Source organism: Neofelis nebulosa, chromosome 1 (genome assembly GCF_028018385.1).
Source record: "Neofelis nebulosa isolate mNeoNeb1 chromosome 1, mNeoNeb1.pri, whole genome shotgun sequence".
Taxonomy (NCBI): domain Eukaryota; kingdom Metazoa; phylum Chordata; class Mammalia; order Carnivora; family Felidae; genus Neofelis; species Neofelis nebulosa.
The window spans coordinates 123,089,785-123,117,116 of NC_080782.1; the positions used below are offsets into that span (position 1 = coordinate 123,089,785).

At 40.2% G+C, this 27,332-nt stretch overlaps 2 protein-coding genes across 2 annotated transcripts; both read right to left on the bottom strand.

Moving 5' to 3' along the window:
* Positions 1-27,290, bottom strand: LOC131514222 (protocadherin beta-15-like). Its single transcript, XM_058733977.1, is given in 3 exon segments — positions 1-587; positions 23,377-23,511; positions 23,513-27,290. Coding segments are annotated over 2 exon segments (2,388 nt in total). The 5' UTR covers positions 25,768-27,290; the 3' UTR covers positions 1-587; positions 23,377-23,378.
* Positions 14,706-20,587, bottom strand: PCDHB15 (protocadherin beta 15). Its single transcript, XM_058733963.1, has one exon. The coding sequence runs from the start codon at positions 20,400-20,402 to the stop codon at positions 18,003-18,005; it is 2,400 nt and encodes a 799-aa protein (XP_058589946.1). The 5' UTR covers positions 20,403-20,587; the 3' UTR covers positions 14,706-18,002.
* Positions 27,291-27,332: the final 42 nt, after the last annotated feature.

The window sequence follows — 27,332 nt, forward strand, 5'->3', positions numbered from 1 at the left end:
GAACTTGTCATGTATGATCTTGTATTATTCCACTTGAAGATGGAATGCTGATACACAGGAAACCAATTTTATGGTTTGATGAATCCGGTAATATCTAGTAGTCAGGGGTTCAGTCTCTACCACAGTCTAGTAACAAACCAGAAGCTGTGTTACTAAGTTGGGATCTCTAGGAAGCTGACATTGAGATAGAGTTTGAGTGTAGGGTGTCTGCTGAGAGTTCTTTGGGATTTATATCTGTGGAATTGAGGTGATGGAGGCAGGATTCAGCAGACAGTGAAGTAGGGAGTTCTGGAGCTAAAATGGCCCATTAGAGTTGTTTTGTGTTAGTCTGAAATAACCAGGTCTTCATATTTCCACCTTGATCAGTGGCTTGATGTGGCTTACCCTGGGATGGGTGTGACAGCTGAAGGATGCCCACTGATAGTGCTCCTGCCACTCCCAGACACAAGTCCTTCTCTGAAGGGGAATCTTAGTGGTGCATCTCCATGTCTTTACAGTACACCTGCTGTGCCAGTCAGATCCTCTTCATACATATATTCAGAAGACAGCTCTTTCATGGTTCTGATGGTCCTCTTCCTGGAGGGAAACTTAAAGAGAAAGTTTAATGGGATGACCTACAGCCCCTGCTACTGAACCTGGTTTCAGGGTTAAAACTGACAATCATTTCCTCACTTCTCTACTGTCCACTTTAGGTTTCTTCCAACCCTCCACTAGCATCCCTGCTGATCTCACCAGCTTACCTGGTGGTGTAATCCAGACGTTCATCCCTGAGAGATCTGAGCCATGGTCACCATGCCCTTCTCAATCTGGGATTGTTGCATATGTCCAATTACCAAAGTAAATGGCCAAAGGTGTACTAGGAGGCATCTAAGTGGGTCCATGGGGTGCCAAACATATTTTTCCTTGCCCCCCAGTATGTAATAGCAGCCCTATTTCCTCCTGATGATAAGAGTCAAGTTGGTCACTTCTCTTCTTGTCTGCTGGACCCTGGTCACATAGAATCCAAAAGATTGAGGCTACTGCTTTAGCTTACATTATATTGGGAATCTTGCTTTGTTTCCTGGTGGAAAATTTTCCCTTTAGGGACAAGGGCTTCTAACCATGCAGAGTCCAGAGTTCAGAAAAGGGAAGCACAAATTCCCTAAATTGTTTGTTAGGAGCAATGGTAACTGAGGCCATTCCTGCCATATAAAGGGTTTAGTTTTGGTCTCAATTGCTGGAAGGTTAGACATTTGGCTGTGTATGGAAGCAGCTAGATCAGCCTTGGTAAGTGAGGCACAGACACTTGCATCGTTGCCAATGTGTCCTCTTTGTTCATGTGCTCATCGTGCCAGTGGTATTCTGGCTGATGAAAAAAGCTTTCTAAAGTTCAGAGGGTATATGGGGTGCCTGGGTGGCTCAGTCAGTTGAGTGTCTCATTTTGGTTCAGGCCATGATCTCCCGGTTTGTGGGTTCAAGAGCCACATCAGGCCCGGTGCTGACAGCTCAGAACCTGGAGCCTGCTTTGGATTCTCTATCTCCCCCTCTGTCTCTGCCCCTCCCCCACTCATGCTCTGTCTGTCTCTCTCTAAAAATAAACATTACAATTTTTTTTTTAATTTTTAAAGTTCAATGGATATATAATTGTGTCTATTTCAATGTTTAGTGACTCTTCTTGGTGGGATGCCCTCTGGTGGCCATTAACTTAGCACATAGAGGTTTTCACACTTTATGATCACTCTCACATGTCCATCAACATGCTTCTAACCCAGAGCTCCTTATACTCAATCTTCCAACTTTTCAGACGTGCAAGATTTTGTCCTCTAACACCTTTATTCAATGAAAAGGAAGCAGAGCTCTTTGTAAGGATAGTGTAATACATACTGGATCACCAATAAAAAAAAAGAATAATTTTGTGACCTCTTGCTATTACCAGAAACCAAGAAGGATGCTTTCAAAATAATGGGTTGGGTCAAAACCCAGAGAGGCCAGTTTAAGGAGTTTCCGGCTGGCCAAGTTGTGATTAATTAGTAAAAAAGAACCAATGATGTATACTTGATTAGAACAAATTAAGTCCATAAATCCATGAGTATATAAGGATACAGAAAAAAAATGTTCATTTTCTCTTCAAATAATTAGTAGTACATTAAGTTCAATTTTTAGTTTGTTCACTGATCCTTTTGCTAATATATATGTCTATACAAGATGTCTTACAATATATATGTCTATACACGATGTCTTACAAATACGTATGTTTGCTTGCCAATTGCCAATTTCTACCAAACAGTCTGGTTCAATTTTGATTGGGATTGCATCTCTATAGAGGTCAACTTTGTAGTAATGGACATCTTAACAATTCTGAGTCCTCCAACCAGTGAACATGGCATATTTCTCCATTTATTTAAATCTTCTCAACTCTTCTTTGCAATATTTTATAATTTTCAGTGTCGAAACTTTGCACATCTTTGGTTAAATCTATTCCTATTTATTTTCTAATGTTATAGCAAATGGTAGTTTTTAACTCTTATTTTCCATTTGTTGCAGTTATATAGAAATGTAACTGATTTTCTGGGGCACCTGGGTGGCTCAGTCTGTTAAGCGGCCGACTTCGGCTCAGGTCATGATCTCGCGGTCCTTGAGTTTGAGCCCTGCGTCGGGCTCTGTGCTGACAGCTCAGAGCCTGGAGCCTGTTTCAGATTCTGTGTCCCCCTCTCTCTGACCCTCCCCCGTTCACGCTCTGTCTCTGTCTCAAAAATAAATAAACGTTAAAAAAAATTTTTTTAAAAGAAATATAACTGATTTTCTATAGTATAGAAATCAACCTTATATCCTCACCCTTGCTCAGCCTACTACTCATTAGTCCCTGTAGTTTAACAATTATTTCATCTGTAAATAAACACTAATATTTTAAGTATCTGTGTCTTTTATTTACTTTTAAAAAATGTGTATTTTGAGGTGGGGGTGGGGCATAGAGAAAGGGAGAAAGAGAATCCTGTCAGTGCAGAGCAAGCTCCGGGGCTTAAGCTCACAACCAGGAGATCATGACCTGAGTTGAAATCAAGAGTCAGATGCTTAACTGACTGAACCATCCAGGCACCTCAGTCTTTTATTTATTTTTCCTGTATTTTTTTTAAAATTTTTTTTAATTTTTTTTTCAACGTTTTTTATTTATTTTTGGGACAGAGAGAGACAGAGCATGAACGGGGGAGGGGCAGAGACAGAGGGAGAGACACAGAATCGGAAACAGGCTCCAGGCTCCGAGCCATCAGCCCAAAGCCTGACGCAGGGCTCGAACTCACCGACCGCGAAATCGTGACCTGGCTGAAGTCGGACGCTTAACCGACTGCGCCACCCAGGCGCCCCTAAATTTTTTTAATGTTTATTTATTTTTAACACAGAGAGAGACAGAGCATGAACAGGGGAGGGGCAGAGAGAGAGGGAGACACAGAATCTGAAGCAGGCTCCAGGCTCTGAGCCATCAGCCCAGAGCCCTACGCGGGGCTTGAACTCACGGACCGCGAGATCGTGACCTGAGCTGAAGTCGGAGGCTTAACTGACTGAGCCACCCAGGCGCCCCTATTTTTCCTGTATTTTTAAATTGACTAGATCCTCCATTATAATGTTGAACAGAAGCAGTGAGAACTTACTGGCCTTGTCTCTAATATAATGGGGAAGTACTCATTATTTCACCATTAATTATGATGTTAGTTGTAGGATTTTTGTAGATATTCTTTACCACAGTGAAGATGTTCCCATCCTCTACAGTGTTAAAAATTTCACAAAGTGCACTTTATATTTTTCAAAGACTTTGTATGCATTTATTGAGGTGATCGCATAAATGTTCTCCTTTATGTTGCTAATACCATGAGTTACATTAATCAATTAATTTAACACATACTATGTTTATCATTTAGGATTTTATTAGTTTTGAATAATGTAAAATTCTCACAACATGACCCACAAATCAGCAAGGTGCTTTTTTCTCTCCTGGAAGAGTCCAGAAATAGTCAGTACAGGCATAGTGTAACCACTTAATACAAAAGGGGAACAAAGTTACTAATTTGTTTATGTTTATTTTTGAACTATGTGCTCACTACAGAAAATACACCTTTTACAATGTAGAGAAAAGGGAATCAGAATATTGGAAAAGTTTCAAATCATGATATCCTGAAAGGGCAGTAAGAGTAAGCAGGTTTGAGTGCATAATTCAAACAGCTGTGCATTTCTATCCATCAAAGTAGGTCTATGAAGAATGAGCTCATGGAGATGTTTGTGGAATCTACCACCTCTGAAGGAACTGAGGTTAAGTGCTTAATGATCGGCTCAGGGCTGATGTTCAACAAAGCCAATAGTCAGGAAGTCATCCTTGAAGTTTGAAACTTCTGAATGGTTCTGCATCTGTCAATCTGCTACTTCCACACCCTTTTGAGATTAATAGCTTCTTCATTTTGCATTCCAAATCTCATGCATGTTCCTCTTGTCCACTTTTAACCTGAAACCATATAGGATTCTGGAAAATGTGGTTCTAAGCCTCATATAACACAATCCAGCACAATCATTATCCTTAGCTTTCATTCTCATGGTTGAAAGGGCTCTCCAACTTGAAGTGTTGTGTCCAACTTGGAAGAGCAAAACACAGAAGGTGAAATTACCAAGTCTAATGAAACCATCCTTTTTGATAACTTGGCAGTTTTTACTTATATCAACTACCCATTGACCAAAACAATTAGTTATGTACTACATTAGCTACAAAAATGCTGTAGATCTCTCAACAGTAAGAATCAATTATTTGTCCCAACAAGTACCAAAGTCAATAGCACAATGACCACATGCATTGCATATAGTGGTAATTAGAAACAATAACAAAAATAATTTCAAATACACTTACATACTGAAAATACTTAAGTTCAAAGAGACTTCACAATAGAAATGATATAATACATTTTAGTGAATCATAATACAAATAAAATATCAGAAGTTGTATGATATAGCTACAAGGGTATTGGGAACAACAATTTTCATACCATAAAGGTTTATATTAGAAAATAAAAAGTAGGAATTATGAGCTAAAAAATATGAGAAATTATGAGCTTATGAGTCACTTCAAAGATGAGACACTGTTAAAGAAATTCCATACTTACAACATTTTAAAGATTTCTCCTCCAGTATGAATTTCCTTACACATAATAAAAGATGAGAGTCATTGGAAGGTTTTCCAAAATTGACGACATTCATTGCATTTCTCTCCAACGTGACTTTTCACGTGCCTTTGAAGCATGAAGGTAAACTAAAGAATTTTCCACATTTTTTACAGTCTTGTATCACAGTATGAGTTCTCACTAGCTCACTAAGCAATGAGAAAAACTTCAAAGCTTTTCTACATTCTTTACATTTATATAGTTTCTCTTCTGTGTATATGTTCTCAAATATGTACTGAAGTGTTTGGAAATATACTTTTCCATATTTCTTACACTTATATGCTCTCTCTCCAATGTGAATTTTCACAAGGCTTTGAAGGAATTGGATACAAGGTAAGACTCTCCCACATTCCAAACATTAACATGGTTTCTCCCTAGTATGAGTTCTCATTACCGAACAGATGCGAAGGCAGTAGATACTACATTTCATATATTCACAGTGTTTCTCTTCCAATGTGTAATATCATATATACAGTAAATCATATACAATTATAAGGCATCTCTCCAGTGCTCGTGGTTATTAAAAGGAGAGGGAAAACTAGTCTTTCCCACATTTCTTCCATGTATAGAGTTCCTTTTTGATAGGTTTTCTCACCTGTTGAGTAAGCTTTGAGGAGTAAGTGAAGGTTTTCCTATATTCCTTACATTCATAAGGATTCCCCTCAATGTCAATCTTACATGTACAGTAAGGAATGTGGAAGAAATAAAGATTTACTCATAATCTTCTATAGTCAAAGTCATACCTTCAATATGAGTTCTCACATGTGTCTCTAGGTTGAAGGACAACTGAATATTTTCCCACATTTTTCACATTCATAGTATTTGTCTTCATTGAGAAAGCATTCTTCTAAGAGATGAAAAAAATGCAAGACTTTTTCACATTGTATGAAATAAAGCTTATTTCCACCATGAGTTTTACATGTACAACAATGGATGAAGAATGAATAATGGTTTTCCTACATTTTGTGTATTCTTTTCCAAGAAGAATTTTCACATCATGAGCCCTACACTACAAAGAATAGCTGACAGGCTCTCTATATTCCTTAAACTGATAGAGTTTGTGCCAGTGTGTGATCCCATGTGTGTTTTAACAATGAATGATTAGTTAATGCTTTCTCACATCCACTGAATTCATAGCATTTCTCTTCAGTATGAGTTCTTTTTGTGCACACTTAAAGTTGGAATCTGGCTGAAGGCTTTCTCACACTGATTATTTTTATTAGATTTCTCTCTAGTATGGAGTATCTTCTACACATTGCATATTAAAATCTTTTTCAAATATTTCCCAATTTGATTATATTCAGAGTTTGTTTACCATATGAATTCTTTTTTTAAATTTTTTAAACATTTTTATTTATTTATTTTAAATTTTTTTTTAATGTTTATTTATTTTTGAGACAGAGAGAGACAGAGCATGAATGGGGGAGGGGCAGAGAGAGAGGGAGACACAGAATCGGAAGCAGGCTCCAGGCTCTGAGCCATCAGCCCAGAGCCTGACGCGGGGCTCGAACTCACGGACCGCGAGATCGTGACCTGAGCCGAAGTCGGACGCTTAACCGAGCCACCCAGGCGCCCCAAAATTTTTATTTATTTTTGAGACAGAGAGAGAGCATGAACAGGGGAGGGTCAGAGAGAGAGGGAGACACAGAATCTGAAACAGGCTCCAGGCTCTGAGCTGTCAGCACCGAGCCCGATGCGGGGCTTGAACTCACAGACCACAAGATCATGACCTGAGCTGAAGTCGGAGGCTTAACCGACTGAGCCACCCAGGCGCCCCTTTTTTTCTTTTTTTTTAATTTACCATATGAATTCTTAATTATCTCTCCTATGTCTTGTACTGATCTTCTCTGCCATGACAAAAAAAGATGAGGATCACCTAATAGAAAGTTTTTCACATTATTGGTGAAGTGAAATAATAAAAACTTAAGGTCGACTGTGTTAAGGAAAGGCTGTGTATTCATATCCTGAGATACCCCAAAAACGTTACAGGTAAAAAGTTAATTTAGGATATAAGATGGAATACAAAAAAATACATAATTAAGCAAAACAAACAAACCAACAAAATCCAAACCCAGTAAACAAGAAACAAAGGAATGAAAATAGATGGTACAAAAAACTGCAGTAGGGGTGCCTGTCTGGCTCAGTTGGTAGAGCATGCAACTCTTGATCTATGGGTTGTGGGTTTGGGCCCAACATTGGTTGTAGAGATTACTTAAAAAATAAAATCTTAAACCACCACAACCCTAGAGAAAACAAGCAACAACTTCTTTGACCTCAGCCCCAGCAATTTCTTGCTTGACATGTCTCCAAAGGCAAGGGAATTAAAGGCAAAAGTGAACTATTGGGACCTCATCAAGGTAAAAATCTTCTGCACAGCGAAGGAAATAATCAACAAAACTAAAAGGCAATCAACGGAATGGGAAAAGATATTTGCAAATGACATATCAGATAAAGGGTTAGTATCCAAAATCTATCAAGAACTTACCAAAGCCAACACCTGAAAAACAAATATTCCAGTGAAGAAATGGGCAAAAGACATAGACACTTCTCCAAAGAAGACGACATCCAGACGGCCAACAGACACATGAAAAGATGCTCAATATCACTCATCATCAGGGAAATGCAAATCAAAACCACACTGAGATACTACATCCCACCGGTCAGAGTGGCTAAAATTATTAACTCAGGAAACAACAGATGCTGGAGAGGATGTGGAGAAACGGGAAACCTCTTGCACTGTTGGTGGGAATGCAAACTGATGCAGCTGCTCTGGAAAATGGTGTGGAGGTTCCTCAAAAAATTAAAAATACAACTACCCTACAACTCAGCAATAGCACTACTAGGAATTTATCCTAAGGATACAGGAGTGCTGATGCATAGGGGCACATGTACCCCAATGTTTATAGCAGTGGTTTCAAGAGTAGCCAAATTATGGAAAAAGCCTAAATGTCCATCAACTAATGAATGAATAAAGAAGATATGGTTTACGTATACAATGGACTACTACTTAGCAAAGAGAAGGAATGAAATCCTGTCATTTGCAGCAACGTGGATGGAACTGGAGGGTATTATGCTAAGTGAAATCAATCAGTCAGAGAAAGACAGGTACCATATGTTTTCACTCATATGTGAAACTTGAAAAACATAACAGAAGACCACGGGGGTAGGGTAGGGGAAAAATAGTTACAAACATAGAGGGAGGGAGGCAAACTGTAAGAGACTCTTAAATACAGAGAACAAACAGTGTTGGGGGAGAGGGGAAAATGGGTGATGAGCATTGAGGTGGGCCCTTGTTGGGATGAGCACTGTGTGTTTGTATGTAAGCGATTAATCATGGTAATCTACCCCCAAAACCAAGAGCACACAGTATACACTGTATGTTAGCCAACTTAGCAATAACTTATATTAGAAACAAAAAATATTTAAAAAATTGCAATAGACACAATAATATAAATAATTACATTAAATATAAATGGAACTAACTCTACAATTAAGAGACAAAAATGATAAAACTGGATTAAAAAAAGCAAGATCCAATTTTGTGTTTACATATGATGTATTTAAAATATTAAGACGGCAATCAGCAAAACTAAAAGGCAATGGACAGAATGGGAGAAGATATTTGCAAACGACCTATCAGATAAAGGGTTAGTATCGAAAATCTATAAAGAACTTATCAAACTCAACAGCCCCAAAACAAATAATCCAGTGAAGACATGGGCAAAAGACATGAATAGACACTTCTCCAAAAAAGACGTCTAGATGGCCAACTGACACATGAAAAAATGCTCAACATCACTCATCATAAGGGAAATACAAATAAAAACCACAATGAAATACCACCTCACACCTGTCAGAATGGCTGAAATTAACAACTCAGGCAACAGATGTTGGAGAGGATGTAGAGAAAGAGGATCTTTTTTGCACTGCTGATGGGAATGAAATTGGTGCAGCCACTCTGGAAAACAGTATAGAGGTTCCTCAGAAAATTAAAAATAGAACTACTCTACAGCCCAGCAATTGCACTACTAGGTATTTATCCAAGGGATACAGGTGTGCTGTTTCGAAGGGACACATGCACCCCAATGTTTATAGCAGCACTATCAACAATAGCCAAAGCATGGAAAGAGCCCAAATGTCCACCGATGAATGAATGGATAAAGAAGATGTGGTATACACACACACACACACACACAATGGGAGTATTACCCGGCAATCAAAAAGAATAAAATCTTGCCATCTGCAACTACATCAGTCAGAGAAAAGCAAGTATCATATGACTTCACTCATATGAGGACTTTAAGAGACAAAACAGATGAACCTAAGGGAAGGTAAGCAAAAATAATATAAAAACAGGGAGGGGGATAAAACATAAGAGACTCTTAAATATGGAGAACAGAGGGTTATGGAGGGGTTGAGGGAGAGGGGATAGGCTAAATGGATAAGGGGCACTGATAAATCTACTCCTGAAATCATTGTTGCACTATATGGTAACTAATTTGGAAATTTCAAACTAAATTTTAACCAAATTTTAAAAATAAATAAATAAAATTAAAAAAGAAAATAAAAAGGATGAGAAAGTAAAAGGAGGGAAAAGATATATCATATGAACTCTAAGCATAAGAAATATAGGGTGATTATAGTAATATCAGATTAACAGTATTACCAGACACTAAACGGGATGTTTCATACTAGTGTCAGTTCATCAAGAAGATAAAATAATCCGGGGCACCTGGGTGGCTTAGTCGGTTAAGCATCTGACTTTGGCTCAGGTCATGATCTTTTGGTTCATGAGTTCAAGCCCCGTATTGGGCTCTGTGCTGACAGCTCAGTGCCTGGAGCCTGCTTTGGATTGTGCCTGTCTCCTTCTCCCTCTGCCCCTCCTCTGTGCGCTGTCTCTGTCTCTCTCTCAAAAATAAACATTAAAACATTTTTTTAATTAAAAACAAATTTAAAAAAAGATAAAAGAATCCTTGTGCATATCTAATAACAGAGCTTCAAAATGTATGAATTTTTACAAAGTGCTACACCAGAAGGGAGAAATAAATAATGATTGTGAATTTGTCTAAGAATTTAACATTTTATCTCAATAATTGACAGAAAAACATGTAGGAGAAATGGTAAGAATAAAGAAAAATCAAACAACATTATCAAGCAACTTGGTTTAATTGATATAGCATACTAAATACACATTTAAGTACACATGGGAAACTCACCAAGATAACCCATATATTGGATAACAACAAAACCCAATAAATTTCAAAGGATCAAAATCATACTGAGGATGTTTCCAGACCAAAGCAATTATTTTCACTATGAAAAATGTTATCTCTGGATATTTGGACATGAAGCAACATACTTCCAGTTAACCAATAGTTTAAATAAGAAATCAACAGGGAAGTTACAGATGAATTCAAACTGAATGTATCAAAATTCATGAAATGTAGGGGTGCCTGGGTGGCTCAGTTGGTCGAGCATCTGACTCTTGGTTTTGGCTCCAGTCATGATCTCACAGTTTCAAAAGTTCGAGCCCCCTGCCTGGATCTGCACTGGCGGGTTCTCTTTCCTTCTCACTCTGTCCCTCCCCTGCTCGTGCTGTCTCTGTCTCTCTCAAAAGAATTAAAATTTTAAAAATTCATGAAATGTAGCTTCAATAATGCATGGAAAGAAATGTATAGGTTTTATTTATATATTTTAATCTATATATCTATATATCTATATATCTCTCTCTCTCTATATATATATATAGATATATATATATATATTAAAAGAAGTTTAGCATCAATTATCTAAATCTTCAGAGAAACTAGGGGAATAAAACTAAACCCAAAGTAAGTATAGAGAAAGAAATAAAAATATAAGAGTGGAAGTCAATGAAATAAAAAACAGAAATAGGAAAATAAGAATAAGATTGGTTTTTTAAAAAGATTAATAAAATTGATACTGATAAACCAATACTGATAAAGACAAAAGGAGAGATAATGTATTTTACCAATACCCAGAATGAAAAAGGCGCATCATTACAGATTCTAAATATATTGAACAGATGATATAGGAGTATTAGCAATAACTTCATGTCAATAAATTTAACATCTGATAAAATAGATAAACTGTTTTAAAAAACACAGGTTACCAACTGACACAAGAGAAAACAGAAAGGGAGAATTGCAGCCTATCTATTTAAGCAATTGATTTTACAATTCAAAAGACATGTGTCTTTTGTGGTAAATTCTATCAAATACATAAAGAAGAACTAGTATCTTACACAAACTCTTTCATAAAAGAGAGGAGGAGGAAACAATTGCCAAATCATTTTATGAGACCAATATGACCCTGAAACTAAACCTGGTAAGAGTATAACATGAAAAAAATAGATAGGTCAATATTACTCATGAACATAAATGCAAAATTCTCAACAACATAGTAGCAGATCGAATCTACCTAACAGATAGAATATTTTTCACACAGCTGCATGCCACTTGGAAGAAAACTGTAAACAATTTGCCTGGCCAGTCACAGCCATAGGTGTGCTTTTCTCTTCTCAGTCTGTAGGACTCCAGTTCATTGGATCTCCTTGGGTATATTTGTATTCTTCTATCCTTGCTGCAGCTACCCCATAATCAGAATGGAGAGGCAACTGATTCAGATTTCAGTGCTCAGATTCTAGCTATGACTATAACACAAGTAGTGCAATGGCCACTTGAACTTGCAAGTTGGAAACAACCAATAGGACCTGGACCAGGCTAAGTCAAGTGTCTCAGAAACAAAATTAATGTCACCCAAAAATGTAGTACTAAAGATAGATACTATTTAATGCAATATTCTAAAAAAAAAAAACTTAATGAACAAAATCAATGATGGACAAAATATCAGAATAGTAAACAAAGAAAGGATATAACCACACACTTGCACAAACGTGGTCTCATCCTAATCCCATCCCTGTCACATTCTGATGTCAACTTTATTGTTTCCTGAACTCATTAGGGGAAAAAATTACCATACCTACTGTACAGTTCTCTCTCCTGGGCTGTTCCTTCAAGGACAAGAGGGCTATCAAACATCTAGATATAATAATGCTGGAACTGTTAAAATTACAAAATAAAGCTCCTTTAGTTTTCAAATATGATCTCTTCTAGAATACGTTATCAATGCCTAGTTTATTACATGCATTTATGCATTAAAGGAAAAATCTCTTTAAAAGTGGAAAAGCTATGTAAAAGCAATGTTACTCTAGTAGTTACATGTGCATGCAGGGCATCTCTACCATCTACTAAAGCTACTTCCCCCCGTCCCCCGCCAAACGCACATAATACAAACATACATAGACACACAAACACTTAGTGCAGCCCTGGAGTTCTAAAACTGGGCCAGGCATTACCAGTCATGTGTCATGAAAGATTTTTATTGCTTTTTCATGACTCTGCTGATAAATTGGAAGCAATGCTCTTTTTGAGGCATTCCAGATGAATCCAAGAAAGACATAAGTATTTATCCTTGGGAGATGGCTTTAAATTCTATACTAATAAAATATTTGTGAAGTAACCTAAGAAAGGAGTAGTGAATACTGACACATGGGGGTCTCTGAGCCTGTTACAAAACACACATCTCTGTGTTTTGAAAAGGTTGTTAGGAATTTCTGATCTTTCTACCAAGCATATTTTACCAAGTTATTTAGATTGATGATCTGCTTATGAAGATTTTCAGGACACATGCCTCGGTAATTTATTTTACTAAGTAAACTTTTTGGTCCTGCTGCTTCCCTGCCTGAGAAGGAAACCAGTTCTGGATTATCCATAAATATCACAGTCATTTTGTCAGGGCACCACTCCCACAGGTTTTAAAGTATAGCTTATCAGCTCACCTTCTCATTCTCTTCTTTAGAACTTAACCTTGGCATTGCTACTAGCCAAAAATATTCCTTTGAAAGTTCAGTTTTTATGTATGTATTAGCCAAATTGGAAAATGACTAAATGAAGCTATAAAGTCAGCTACATTATCTCTGAGTATTCATCTCATGGCTGCAAACTGGCTGCTTCAACTCAAGGCTTACTCACCAGTACATACACTGGTTATGAAAAAGGAACATGGGCAAAAGACCTAAGAACATGCCACCTCAGACTAACCCTCTGAGAAATATTTGCCTTAATTATACCAAAATTGAAGGCTTTTTCACAGTAAAAAAAAAGCATCAGCAAAATAAAAAGGCAACCTACTAAATGGGAGATGATAATTGCAAATGACATATCCAATAATCAAAATATGTAAAGAACTTCTACAACTCAACACCAAAAAGCAAATAATCCAATGTAATGGGCAGAGGACCTCACATTTTTTTTCAAAGACATACAGATATCCAATACATACATGAAAAGATGCTTGACATCACCAATAATGAAGGAAATGCAAATCAAACAAAATAAGACATCAACCTACACCTGTCAGAATGGCTGGTATCAAAAAGACAAGAAATAGCAAGTGTTGGCAAGGATGTGGAGAAAAAGGAACTCCCCTGAACCGATGGTAGGAATGTAAATTGGTGCAACCACTGTGGAAAACAGTATGGTGTTTCCTCAAAAAACTAAAAATAGAAATACCATACAAGGCAGTAATACACACTGGTTATTTAACCAAAGAAAACAAAAACACTAATTCAAAAATATATATGTACCTTTATGTATAATGCAGCTTTATTTACAACAGCCAAGGTATGGAAGCAACTTAAGAGTCCATCAACAGATGAATGGATAAAGATGATGTGATGTGTGTGTGTGTATATATATATATATATATATATATATATATATACACACACACACACACACACACACAACCGAATATTATTCAGCCCTTAAGAAGAACAAGATCTCACCATTTTCAACAACATGGACCTAAGTGTATTATGCAAAGTGACACATGTCAGACAGACAAATACCATATGATTTCACTTACATGTGGAATCTAAAAAAAAAACAAAAAAACCTGAACCAAAAACAGAAACAAAAACAGACCCACAAACACAAAGAACAAACTGGTGTTTGCCAGAGAGGAGGGAAGTGGTGATGTGTACAAAAGGTGAAGAAGAGTGAGAAACACAGGCTTCCAGTTATGGAATGTATAATTCATGGGGATGAAAGGTAGGGCATAGGGAATACAGTCAATGGCATTGTAATAGTGTTGTAAGATGGTACCTACACTTGTGATGAGTAAAGCATAATATATGGGGTTGTTAAATTACTGAATTATACACCTGAAACTAATTTAACATTGTGTATCAACTATACTTCAATTTTAAAAAGGAAAAGAAAAAAGCTTTAAAAAAAGAAAAATTTCCCTTAAGCAAAATTCCCCAAATGCACTTTCAAATCATTAACAACAGCTGAATACTATATTCCTACCTGCAAGGGATCATGGGAACATGAATATTTTGGCCTAGAAGAGGGGAAGGCAAAGAAAAATGGGTTCAGAAATGGCTTTTTAGTAGTCACTTCTCTCTGTTTCCTATTGTTGCTGTAACAAATTACAAAATAATTGTGACTTAAAAACTCAAGTTTAATATTTTACAGTTCTAGAAGACAGAAGTCTAAAATGGGTCTCACTGGGCTATATTTAAGGTAGGGCTGCATCCCTTTCTGTAGGCTCTAAGGGAAAATATATTTTTGCCTTATCTAGCTTCTAGTGCCTCCCTGAATTCCTTCACTGGAGGGTCCCTTCCATCTTCAAACTCACCAAAGGCTGGCCGAGTCTTTCCTAAAACATCTCTCTGATAATGACTCTTATTAAGGGCTCTTGTGATTGCATTGGATTCACCTGGATTGTCTAGGGTAATCTAGTTTAAGGTCAGCTGATTATCAACTTTAATTCTATCAGCAATTTTAATTCCTCTTTGCCACTTAACTTGATACTCATGGTTCCAGAGATTACTTTGTGGGGCCATTATCCTTCTTACCACACTCCATTCTCTGCCCCCCCCAAAGATCCACATTCATTCCACATTAAAAAAATATATTCAAGGTCCCCAAAGATCTCATCTCATTATAGTATCAACTCAGTCCATAATTTCATCTAAATCTCATCAACTCAAAAGTTCCAAATTTCACCAGTGACATCATCTAAATTAGGTATGGTTGAGACTCTAATTACCTATCCTGAGCATAATTCCTCTCCATCTGTGGACCAGTAAAACTAATTATCTGTTCTTCAAACTGTATAGTGACAAGAGGGCATAGGTAACAATAGTTATTCCCGTTCAAAAAACAGAAAATGAAAGCAGTCATATGTTCCAAGAAATGTAGAAATCCATGTAGGAAAACTCTATTTGCTTTCAAGGCTTGGGTTTGGAGCTCCACCCTCCAGGCTCCAGCTCTGTCTTAAGAGTCATCTTTTGCATGAGAGGGTTGTACATGTTTTAGCTAAGTAGTTTTTTCAGTCGTTTCTTGCTTATATAATTGTGAAGTACAACAGGTTTCTTTTCTATCATTCTCTCTGTGCCTTCCAACTTATGCTGGTAATATTTCTGCCGGTATAACATTCTCAAGAACCTTTTGAGTCCCTTGTGTATGTCACAGGGATTCTCTCTCCTATACAAAGGGCTGCTTCAGAGTTCTTTCCTGGGTAATCTCATCTCTATTCCTGACTTCGGCTGAGATGTTTGGGATTTCCATGAAACACATGCCTAATCTCTTTAAAGAACCTGCTGCATGACTGAATACTCTTACCTATTAATTCTTCCAAAGCACTATCAAAAGGTTGTCCTGTGACACCCTTGGCTTTCTCTCTAAAGCATGCTTTCCTAATAGTGACTTTCCTTTTTGAGCCCCTTTTGCCATTTGAATAGGCTGAGAATTTCCCACATGACCAAGTTCTAGTTCCTTTTTGCTTAACAGTTCTTCCCTCCATCTGTCTCATTACTCTCATATTTTATTATAAGCATCAAGAAGAAATGAGGTTGCACCTCCAACTCCTTGCCTGGAAATCTCAGTTAAATAACCAAGCTGATTATTTACAAGTCCTTCTTCGGTAAAACTGCAGGACACAACTCAGCCTAGTTTTCTGCTACTATATAACAAGGATTCTCTTTACTTTCCAATATCACCTTCTTCACCTCATTTCTTTCTGAGCCCTCATTATCAGTGACTTTAACACCCATATTTCTACCAGCATTCTCTTTACAAGGATTTAGATATTCCGTAAGGCAACGTATATTTTCTCCACCATGCTCATTTCCTCCTGAGACTTTGATAGAATTGATAACATCCATATTTCTACTAACAGTCTGTCCAAAACAATCTAGACTTTTTCCATCATGCTTTTCAAAATTCTTCCAGCTTCTGCCTTCCTTCCAGTTCCAAAACAACTTTCATGATTTTAGTTATTTGTTACAACAGCATTCCACTCCCAGGTAACAAAACCTGTGGCATTCAGTGTTCAACTGCAGAAACAGAACCATTAGGAGATACAAAATGAAAGATTTGTTGCAAGGAAGTGACTTAATTGTGAGAGCTGGCTAGGCAAGTCCATTATCTGTAGGGCAGGCAATTACAGGGCTGGCTGAAACTCTGGAGCACAAGCTGAAGCCACTGCCCACAGACAGAATTTCTTCCGCATCTCAGGGAAAACTCAGATGTGTTCTTAAAGCCTTTTGACTTATTAAATCACTCCTACACAGAACATCTGGGATATTCTCCCTATTTTAAGGTTAGCTAATTAGCAACCTTAATTCCATCTGAACCTAATTCATCTTCACAGTATAGCATAACATCTTCACAGGTTCCAGGAATTAGGATGCAGATGTCTTTAGGGGGCCATTATTCTGCCTACGCACACTATTTTATAGCATTTCCAAAATTAAGAGGCTCCTGGAGGTTGAGATAAATTTTCTTTGGCTAACTAATAGTAATATACAATGTATTTTCTTTCAAATCCCTTAACAATAAGCACAATGTCATCATCCAAAGGCAAGTAGATACTGGCATATTGTGCCATCAAAAGCTCCACTAGGCCTAGAATCTGGAACTCATTTGAGAATTACTCTGCAATCCCAGGGGACAACTGTAAGCAATGTATTACTCGATACTAGAATCTTTAGAGTATCTAGGAAGTCCTCAACACAGTCAATCTGGGTATCAGCAAATCTGCCCAGGACTCTTAACAAGATTGTAATTTAAGTTACATGTAAGTGACAACCCATAAGTCTTTTCAACATTAATTAATATGAGAAAGAAATCATAATAAAGATATACTTTCATGAGGTGACATATATATTTCAGAGTGAAAATCTAATGATTACAAGTGTGATTTTTAAAAAAATAAATAGCATGAAAATATATACATTGATGCCTATTAGTAAAAGAAAAATCCAAACAGAATTCAGAAGAAACTAGACATTAGTATATACAAACTGAGTTCACCCAAAACTCACAAGGGGTTATACAAAAGTTGTAGCTGTGTTACTAATAGAAACTAAAAGGATTCCAGTAATTTAAAAATGAAGTATGTTAAAAGGAATCAGACATTCTTATGTAATATCATATAGTCAGTAAAATATTTTCAAAATGAGAATTGTTTATTCTAAGAGGTTAATTTTCATATTATCCTTTAGGAATGAGTATGAAAATTTTAATCAGAAATGTGAATTTCCTGATATAAAATTTTTGCTGATTATACAATAATTGTAAAAATAATCATAAGACAACCAAGCCAACAAAGCAAAGTAAATTTACTATGGAAAATAGGGGGGGGGGGAGTAGAATTAAAATTACTACTGGATTAAAAAATAAACAGAAAGGTGAAGGAGACAAAGCTAATGTAAAAGCAAACAGGAAACTTTCAGATACCTAAACTATTCTGGAACGTTGGATTTCCCTCTGACTTCCTCCCAAGGTCCTGGTTTAGAATACTGGGGAAGAAGGGCTTCAAGAACTTGAACTCATTGGTCCCCGAGTCTCCCGTCAGACACACCTCGTACTGGTAGCTCTGGGACAGCGTCCCCGCGCCGCTGACGTCCACCAAGTGGCCCGGAAAGTGGCCCTCGGGCCCCGAGCAGCGACCCGCAGACGCCGCCCGGCTCCGCCTGCACAGCCGCACCGCCACGAACACCAGCACCGAGAACAGGAAGAGCGACGACACGGACGCCAAGGCCACGACCAAGTAGACGGTGAACGGGTCTGCCCGCGCCTCGGCCGCCGCTACCTCCGGGAGCGGCAGGTAGGGCTGCGAGAAGCCGTCCACCAGCAGCACGTGCAGCGTGACGCTGGCCGAGCGCGGCGGCTCGCCATTGTCCTTGACCAGCACCACCAGCCTGTGCTTGACGGCGTCGCGCTCGCTCAGCAGCCGGGCCGTGCGCACCTCGCCGTTGTGCGCCCACACGCCGAACAGCCCGGGCTCCGTGGCCTTGAGCAGCTGGTACGACAGCCAGGCGTTCTGGCCCGAGTCGCCGTCCACCGCCACCACCTTGGTCACCAGGTAGCCCGCCTCGGCCGCCCTGGGCACCAGCTCGGTGCAGGGCGCAGAGCCGTTCTGCGGCGGGTACAGCACGAAGGGCGCGTTGTCGTTGTCGTCCAGCACCAGCACGCGCACCCGCGCCTGGCTGCTGAGCGCGGGCGAGCCGCGGTCGGCCGCGCGCACGCCGAACTCGAACGCCTGCAGCGCCTCGTAATCCAGGGACCTGAGCGCGAACAGCTGCCCGTTGTCCGCGTTGATGGACACCAGGGAGGCCAGGGGCAGCTGCGGGTCCGCGGGCGGCAGCAGTGAGTAGGTGACCTGGGCGTTGGCGCCCGAGTCCCTGTCCGTGGCGCTCACGCTGCCGATGTGCAGGGCGGGGCTGTTGTTCTCGCGGACGCGCAGGGTGTAGGTGGTTTGGCTGAAGGCGGGCGCGTTGTCGTTGACGTCGGAGACCGTCACGGTTATGTTGTGCTGCGTTTTCAGCCTGGGGGTCCCCAAGTCGGTGACTGTGATGGTGATGTTGTACTCGGGTCTTGTCTCTCTGTCTAACGCCCCATTTGTTACCAGGGTGTAGAAATTCTCTTCTGATGGCTTCAGGACGAAGGGAAGATCATCCTGGATGGAACAAGTCATCCTTCCGTTGTCCCCCGAGTCTCGGTCTCGAATTCTAAACAAGGCCACTTCTGTCTCTGGAGAATTTTCAGGAATGGGGCTGGTGAGTGATGAAATCGTTAGTTCTGGGAAGTTATCGTTAACATCCACCACCTCAATGGAGACAGAACATCTTCCAGAAAGCCCCCCACCATCAGTCGCATCTATTTCCAGCTCATATGAAGATATTGTCTCAAAATCTAATTTTTTAAGTAGGCGAACTTCTCCTGAAAGGTTGTTTAGCTCAAAAGTTGCGCTTATTTCTTGGGAACTATAAAAATAGGAGTATGATATTTCCCCATTTGTCCCAGTGTCTAAATCTCTAGCAGAGACCTTGACTACTAGCGTACCTACAGGGCTGTTCTCTGGAACTTGCACCTGGTAGAGTGTCTGTGCAAACTCAGGGGCATTGTCATTGACGTCTAAGACGAAGATGCGAACCTGGGCAGTGCCAGACAGGGGTGGAGAGCCGCCATCCAGCGCTGTGAGGGTTAAGCTGAGTTCGGCCTGCTTTTCGCGATCCAGCTCTTTGTCTAGTACCAGCTCTGGGTATTTCCTGCCATCCCCCCGGGTGCGGGTAGAAATATGGAAATGAGGGTTGGAACTGATACTGTAATTTTGGATGTTGTTGTTGCCCACGTCCAAGTCCTGGGCTTTTTTCAGTGGAAACGCGGTTCCAGGAGGGCTAGTCTCTGAGATTTTCAGAGTCATTTCTCTTTCAGGAAACTCAGGAGAATGATCATTTATGTCTCTCACCAGTAGTTCAGCTCGAAATACTCCCAGTGGTTTTTTCAGTAACACTTGGAAATGCATTACACATGGATCTGTGGGGCCGCACATCTCCTCCCGATCCAGTTTCTCATGCAGTATCAATTCCCCGGTATGCAGATCAAGCTGCAAGCGGGGTTCGTTATCCTCAGAGACCACCCGGGCTCCCCGCGCGGCTAGCTCCCCAACTCCCAGCCCCAGGTCCTTGGCCAGATTGGCCACAAACGAACCACTCTCTGTTTCCTCCATCACGGAATAGCGTCGGGATTTCCAGCCTGCCAGAGCCACTCCCAACATGAGAAAGAGAATCAGGACTTGCCTTTGTTTAGGAAAACACTCTTTTCCGACCTCCATCTTTAATTCCATAAATGCTTTCCAGAAACGGGGCTCAGCTCTACCTTAGGGACGGTGATAGATCTCTTAGTCGGTAACCTGTCCAGAAATGATGGTGAGTAGTAAGACTTACAGTCCGGAACTCTGCTTACAGGCTTTTGTCTTCGGCTATAGATCTAAGGTAGAGTTCGTAGCAGTTCCTGGGCTTTTTTTTTTTTTTTTTTACGCCTTAGCCTGCAGCGCCACCATGCGTTGTCTTCGAAAAGAATTGCTACAATTTATTCCCTCTGTATGATATCTAGCCAGCTATTAGGAGTTTGGAAATGGTTTGGAAATGATGTAATCAGAAAACCATGCAATTATAATTATTCATTCCTTCATTTAAAAAAAGTGTTATTGATATCTATGTACTAAGTTCTGAAACAGATCAGCAAAGAACCTAAACATGGTCCTTACTTTTTAAAACCTGTAGTATGGGTGAGGTGCTCTGAAAGATGAGAAGTGAAAGAAGACAATAGTGGTATGTCATCTTATAAATATAACAGCATATGCTTACGTGATTTCTTAAAATTCCCTCAGCAAAAAGGAAAGGGTTAATTCTTCTGGATTTTCTTTCAAATTCTAGGCAGTGTATGTGACAGAATTGTGGTTCCCATTGGTTGAATCATATCAAAGAAAAAACTACCAGTTAGTTCCAGTTTATGATGCCATTTCAACATAAGGTCAGAGAATTATGATTTTATGAAACTTTCAAACTATGGGAAAATGCATATAAGTCCTATAACTCTTACCCTGCTTTTTCTCCTTAGTATTGACCACCATCTGATATAGCATATACATACATAATTAGTTTTTTCTTTTCTGTGTCATTTTTGTGCTTGAGAACTTTGTTTTGTTGACTTCCACATCCCCCAACATCTATAAGAGTCCCTGACACATGGTGGATACTCAACAAATATTTGTTGAATAGATCATTCAATAAATCACAATTAATTTTAAAATTCTCATAGATGGATTCTCCTCCTAATGTAGAAGACCCCCTTTTTTTCTGGGACCCTAGTTCATTACATGAGCTGGATAAACAAGACCCCATATTCCCAAGTAGCCATTTTCTATGTTCTTTTGAATAGTAATTTGCAATAATTCAGAGTGATCTAAATGTATTTCATCAAATGGCAAAACACTCTGGCTTCCACTATGCAATGGAATAGATTCTAAAATACAAACAAAAACCAGAACATAACAACCAGGTTATAAAGATTCTACAAAAAAGGTATACATCTCTTTTAGAACACATTTCACATTGTCAATGTTATTTCACCCTAATGCTATTATGACACTGATTATATGCAAAAACTCCTACGTAGAATTTTCATAAGACATTCCAAAAACAGTAAAATTTGAAAATAGCCACCAATTCTTCTCAAAATCATACATTTTAACAAAAGCTTGTGCTTATCCCTAACTAATATTCCACAAACTTTTGATCCCAAATATTACATTAATATAAAAACCCTAAGTTAAAAAGTTCCAATTAATAGTAAAGTTCAACCCATGAAAGAATATCTAAACATGCTTTTGACAAGGGAAAAATCCACTTAGCTATCATAATTAAAAGGAGATTTATTAAAAGAGCACATATTTGTTTCCAAAAACCCAAGGGAGAAAGCAGACTTGGGAGAGATTGGTTAATCTGTAAAGTTGCTTTTTAGGCATCTCCTTTCTTCTTTTCCCTAAGTGGATTGACTTTCTGTGTTTCTTTCCATTTATTTAGCCAACACGATATCACATTCTTGTTAAGTTCTTAACAGAAAAACTATTTTAAAACATTTTTTTTAGGGGCGCCTGGGTGGCTCAGTCGGTTAAGCGACCGACTTCAGCTCAGGTCCTGATCTCACAGCTTGTGAGGTCAAGCCCCGCATAGGGCTCTGTGCTGACAGCTCAGAGCCTGGAGCCTGCTTCAGTTTCTGTGCCTCCCTCTCTCTCTGCCCCTCCCCTGCTCAAGCTCTGTCTTTCTCTGTCTCAAAAATAAATAAACAAAAATAAATAAATAAAACATTTTTTAGCGTTTACTTATTCTTGAGAGAGAGACAGAGACAGAGCATGAGTGGGGAGGGTCAGAGAGAGGAGACACAGAATCCGAAGCAGGATCCAGGCTCCAGGCTGTCAGCACAGAGACTGATGAGGGGCTCTGAGCCACCCAGGTGCCCAACAGAAAAACTATTTTAGATCTGATTTCTAAAGCCATTTTTTAAACAAAAGAGTCAGATTTGCTCAGCTTGGATTAGCGATATCTACCATCTTGTCTGATTGTCTGAAGTCACAAGGGGAAATGAGTGAAATAAATGTAGCTGAAATGTAGAATAAATGTCACTTCAACTGAAGAGAGAAGTTTACCAAACATGATGGGGTGGGCTAGACAAAAAGGATCTATCATTTAAGTATCTTGAAATAATCTAATAATCTTTTAATAATACTCATATATATGATATATTGAAGGTTGTTATAGAAGAAAAGCCCTTAAATATGGGAGAAATTGTAGCCTTTCTATTTAATACTACCGTGAAACAAAAATATGCATTTTTTTGCAGAACTTTTTTCCACTTAAAAATTTAAGATAGGTAAGCTTAATATCAGATTAAACATAGGCTTCATTATGTTAATGAATGATACCTCCTAAGTAACCACAACATCAAAAATTTAGAGCTTCCATATACCAACCAAATAGAGGATGGAGCTGGAGTCATCTTCAAATCAACAGTGCTCGATAATGAAAAGTTGATAAACTGAACCACATGTTCATGATTTTTCAGTAAAGCAATAAATTTGAAATTTCTTTGTTTCCATCAAAATAGAAATAAAAAAAAACAGAGTAAATATGAGGATATGCTTAAAGAATATTTCTAATCCCTTTAATAGGAATGTGGAATCAGCAAAACACCCAAGAAACACATTCTATATGGACCAAAGCAGTAATGGAGACCTATCATATTTAGAAAGAACTAACCTTCATCCAAATTCGTAATTGAATCCAAAATTTACAAAATGTGTGTTTTCCTCCACATCATTCACAGACTTCTGTTGAGCAATGGAGACAATAGATTTCAAAAACTTAAATTCCTTGGTCCCAGATCCTCTCCTGACACACCTCGTACTGGTAGCTCTGGGACAGCGTCCCCGCGCCGCTGACGTCCACCAGGTGGCCCGGAAAATGGCCCTCGGGCCCCGAGCAGCAACCCGCAGACGCCGCCCGGCTCCGCCTGCACAGCCGCACCGCCACGAACACCAGCACCGAGAACAGGAAGAGCGACGACACGGACGCCAAGGCCACGACCAAGTAGACGGTGAGCGGGTCTGCCCGCGCCTCGGCCGCCGCCACCTCCGGGAGCGGCAGGTAGGGCTGCGAGAAGCCGTCCACCAGCAGCACGTGCAGCGTGACGCTGGCCGAGCGCGGCGGCTCGCCATTGTCCTTGACCAGCACCACCAGCCTGTGCTTGACGGCGTCGCGCTCGCTCAGCAGCCGGGCCGTGCGCACCTCGCCGTTGTGCGCCCACACGCCGAACAGCCCGGGCTCCGTGGCCTTGAGCAGCTGGTACGACAGCCAGGCGTTCTGGCCCGAGTCGCCGTCCACCGCCACCACCTTGGTCACCAGGTAGCCCGCCTCGGCCGCCCTGAGCACCAGCTCGGTGCAGGGCGCAGAGCCGTTCTGCGGCGGGTACAGCACGAAGGGCGCGTTGTCGTTGTCGTCCAGCACCAGCACGCGCACCCGCGCCTGGCTGCTGAGCGCGGGCGAGCCGCGGTCGGCCGCGCGCACGCCGAACTCGAACGCCTGCAGCGCCTCGTAATCCAGGGACCTGAGCGCGAACAGCTGCCCGTTGTCCGCGTTGATGGACACCAGGGAGGCCAGGGGCAGCTGCGGGTCCGCGGGCGGCAGCAGCGAGTAGGTGACCTGGGCGTTGGCGCCCGAGTCCCTGTCCGTGGCGCTCACGCTGCCGATGTGCAGGGCGGGGCTGTTGTTCTCGCGGACGCGCAGGGTGTAGGTGGTTTGGCTGAAGGCGGGCGCGTTGTCGTTGACGTCGGAGACCGTCACGGTTATGTTGTGCTGCGTTTTCAGCCTGGGGGTCCCTAAGTCGGTGACGGTGATGGTGATGTTGTACTCAGATCTTGTCTCTCTGTCTAGCACTCCTTCTGTTACTAACTTGTAGAAATTTTCAACAGAATGTTTCAGAGTGAACGGAACATCTTCCTGGATGGAACAAACCATCCTCCCATTTTCCCCAGAGTCTGGGTCTTGAATACTGAAAAGAGCTATCGTGGTCTCAGGGGAATTTTCAGGGATGGAACTTATAAGGGAAGCCACCGTCATTTCTGGGGTGTTGTCATTTATATCCACCACCTCTATTATGACAGTGCATTTTCCCGAAAGACCTGCCCCATCAGAAGCCTTAATATCCAGCTCATATGACTTAATTTTTTCAAAATCTAATTTCCTAATTATTTTAATTTCTCCTGTGAGTTCATTTAGTGCAAATGTCCTAGTAATCTCTTCATCGCCATAGAAAAATGAATAGACTACTTCACCGTTTATTCCTGTGTCTAAATCTCTAGCTGAAACAGTGACAATAAGAGATCCCAGGGGACTGTTTTCCAGGATCTGCACACGATAGAGTGGCTGCACAAACTGAGGAGCATTGTCATTGATGTCCAAAACATGAATGAGGACCAGGGTAGTCCCAGTTTTGGGAGGAGTTCCACCATCTACTGCCATGAGAGTTAATCTAAACTCGGGCTGCTGTTCTCGATCTAGGGCTTTGTCCAGAACCAGTTCCGGGTATTTTCTGCCTTCACCGCTGTTGCGGGTGAGCACGTGGAAATGGGAGTTGGGATAAATGGTGTAGTTTTGAACATTATTGACACCTACATCCAAATCTTGCGCATTTTTCAGGGGAAACACAGCCCCTGGAAGAGTATTTTCCATGATTTTTAAAATCATTTCTGCCTCTGGGAACACAGGGGAATTGTCATTTATGTCAGTGACCAAAAGCTTATACCTATATACCTCCAAAGGTTCTTCCAGTAACACTTGAAATTGCAGTACACAAGGTTCAGTGGAGCCACACAATTCTTCCCGATCCAGTTTCTCATTTACTTGTAAATCTCCAGTCTGAAGGTTCAGCTGAAAATGCTTTTTGTCATTGTTAAAAATGATCCGAGCCCTCCGCCGAGAGAGCTCTCTTGCCCCTAGCCCTATATCCTTTGCTAGATTGGCCACAAAAGAACCACTCTCTGTTTCTTCTGTAATAAAATAATCTTCCCGCTCCGCGCAAGTGTGAGCCAGCAAAACAAAGAGAAGAAGAACTTGCCTTAGTCTAGGAAAACGCTCCTCTTCAGCCTCCATTTCTCCAACGCCAAAAGCCTTTAGAATCTGGGTACTTACTGGGTCTTTAGGCAAACTGCTCTGCAAGTCGATCCCTGCCGCAAGGTTAATTCTCTTCTCTTAGATCTGCGTATAACTGCAGGGACAGTAACCATCCGCCTGTCTGGTATTCCCAGCCTTAGCTTACAGCGCCACCATGTGTTGTACTTAAACCTAGTTTGCTGACGATGCTACAAAACGTATAACACTCATTTTATTTACATGCACACACAAAAACATACCACAGATTACACATGGGATGGTTTATAAATAAAATGATAACTTGTATTCTCCTGTGAAGTTATAAATGTGGAAATGGTGACAGGCACGTTAGGAAAGGATGTTGGCAAGAACAAAGCCAACTGTATTTGTTCAACAAACACTTATTTCATGTTATACGTCAAATATTGTACTAAGTGTTGGAAATACAAATACCTTCTCTGACCTCATGGACTTGTCTATTATATTGTATAATCTGTGCTCTGGGGAAAAATTAAGTAGAAAACGGTGTTGCTATCAGTCTATTCCTAAACAAAGAATATACACAAACTCACTGCCACTACAGTAGGTGAAGAGATTCATTCACATGTTTCAGGAGTATAAACTTAAGTGATAGACCAGCTAGAATTGGTTTACTATGCAAATTCAATAGACAGTTTAAGGGGTGGGGCACCTGGGTGGTTCAGCGGGTTAAGCATCAGACTCTTGATTTCTGCTCAGGTCATGATCTCAGGGATGGTGGGATCCAGCCCTGCATAAGGCATACTGACAGCGTGGAGCCTGCATGGGATTCTCTGTCTCTCTGCCCCTAACCTGCACTTGCTCTCTCTCTCAAAATAAAGAAATAAACTTAAAATTTAAGAAATAAAATTTAAAAAAAAGAAAGTTTAGGAGTGCCTGGGCAGCTCAATAGGTGAAGTGTTGGGACTTTGGCTCAGGTCATGATCTCAGGGTTTGTGAGTTCCAGCCCCACATTGGGCTCTCCACTGTCAACATGGGGCCACTTAGGATCCTCTGTCCCCAGATCACTCTGTTCCTCCCCACACTCTCTTTCGTTCAAAAATAAATAAACATAAAAAAAGTTGAAGGGGTTATGGATGACTTATGTGTAAATTTTGTCTAAGGAGAATGTGTCTGTACCTATGTGAGCATACTGTATTGATTTGTTCCATTGTACAAAACAATTTGTGAAGATATCTACATTTATTCCTAAAATCAAGACACATGATGAAGCAGAGATTCACTGAGATCTTGAAAAATAGCATGGTGAAGATCATAAAAATAAAGGGCTGAAGTTAAACCAATAAATAAAGTGCAGAAGAAAATAAGATGGATTCATCTGAAAGAGCAGGTAAAACTTATATCAAATAAGGAAGATCACAACTCAATTTTAGCAAGCAGCTCACATGTCTCTGAATAGCTTGGGATCCTGGCACCCTAGCATGACTTCAGAGTCCTAGCAATGGGAAAAACATCTTGTGGTAGGGGATCTGTGTCTCCCCAGTTGCATCAAACTTTAGCCAAAATTTTAATAACTTTTAAATAGA

Coding starts and splice junctions, on each gene's coding strand:
- PCDHB15 (XM_058733963.1), bottom strand. CDS start 20,402: ATGGAATTAAAGATGGAGGTCGGAAAAGAGTGTTTTCCTAAACAAAGG.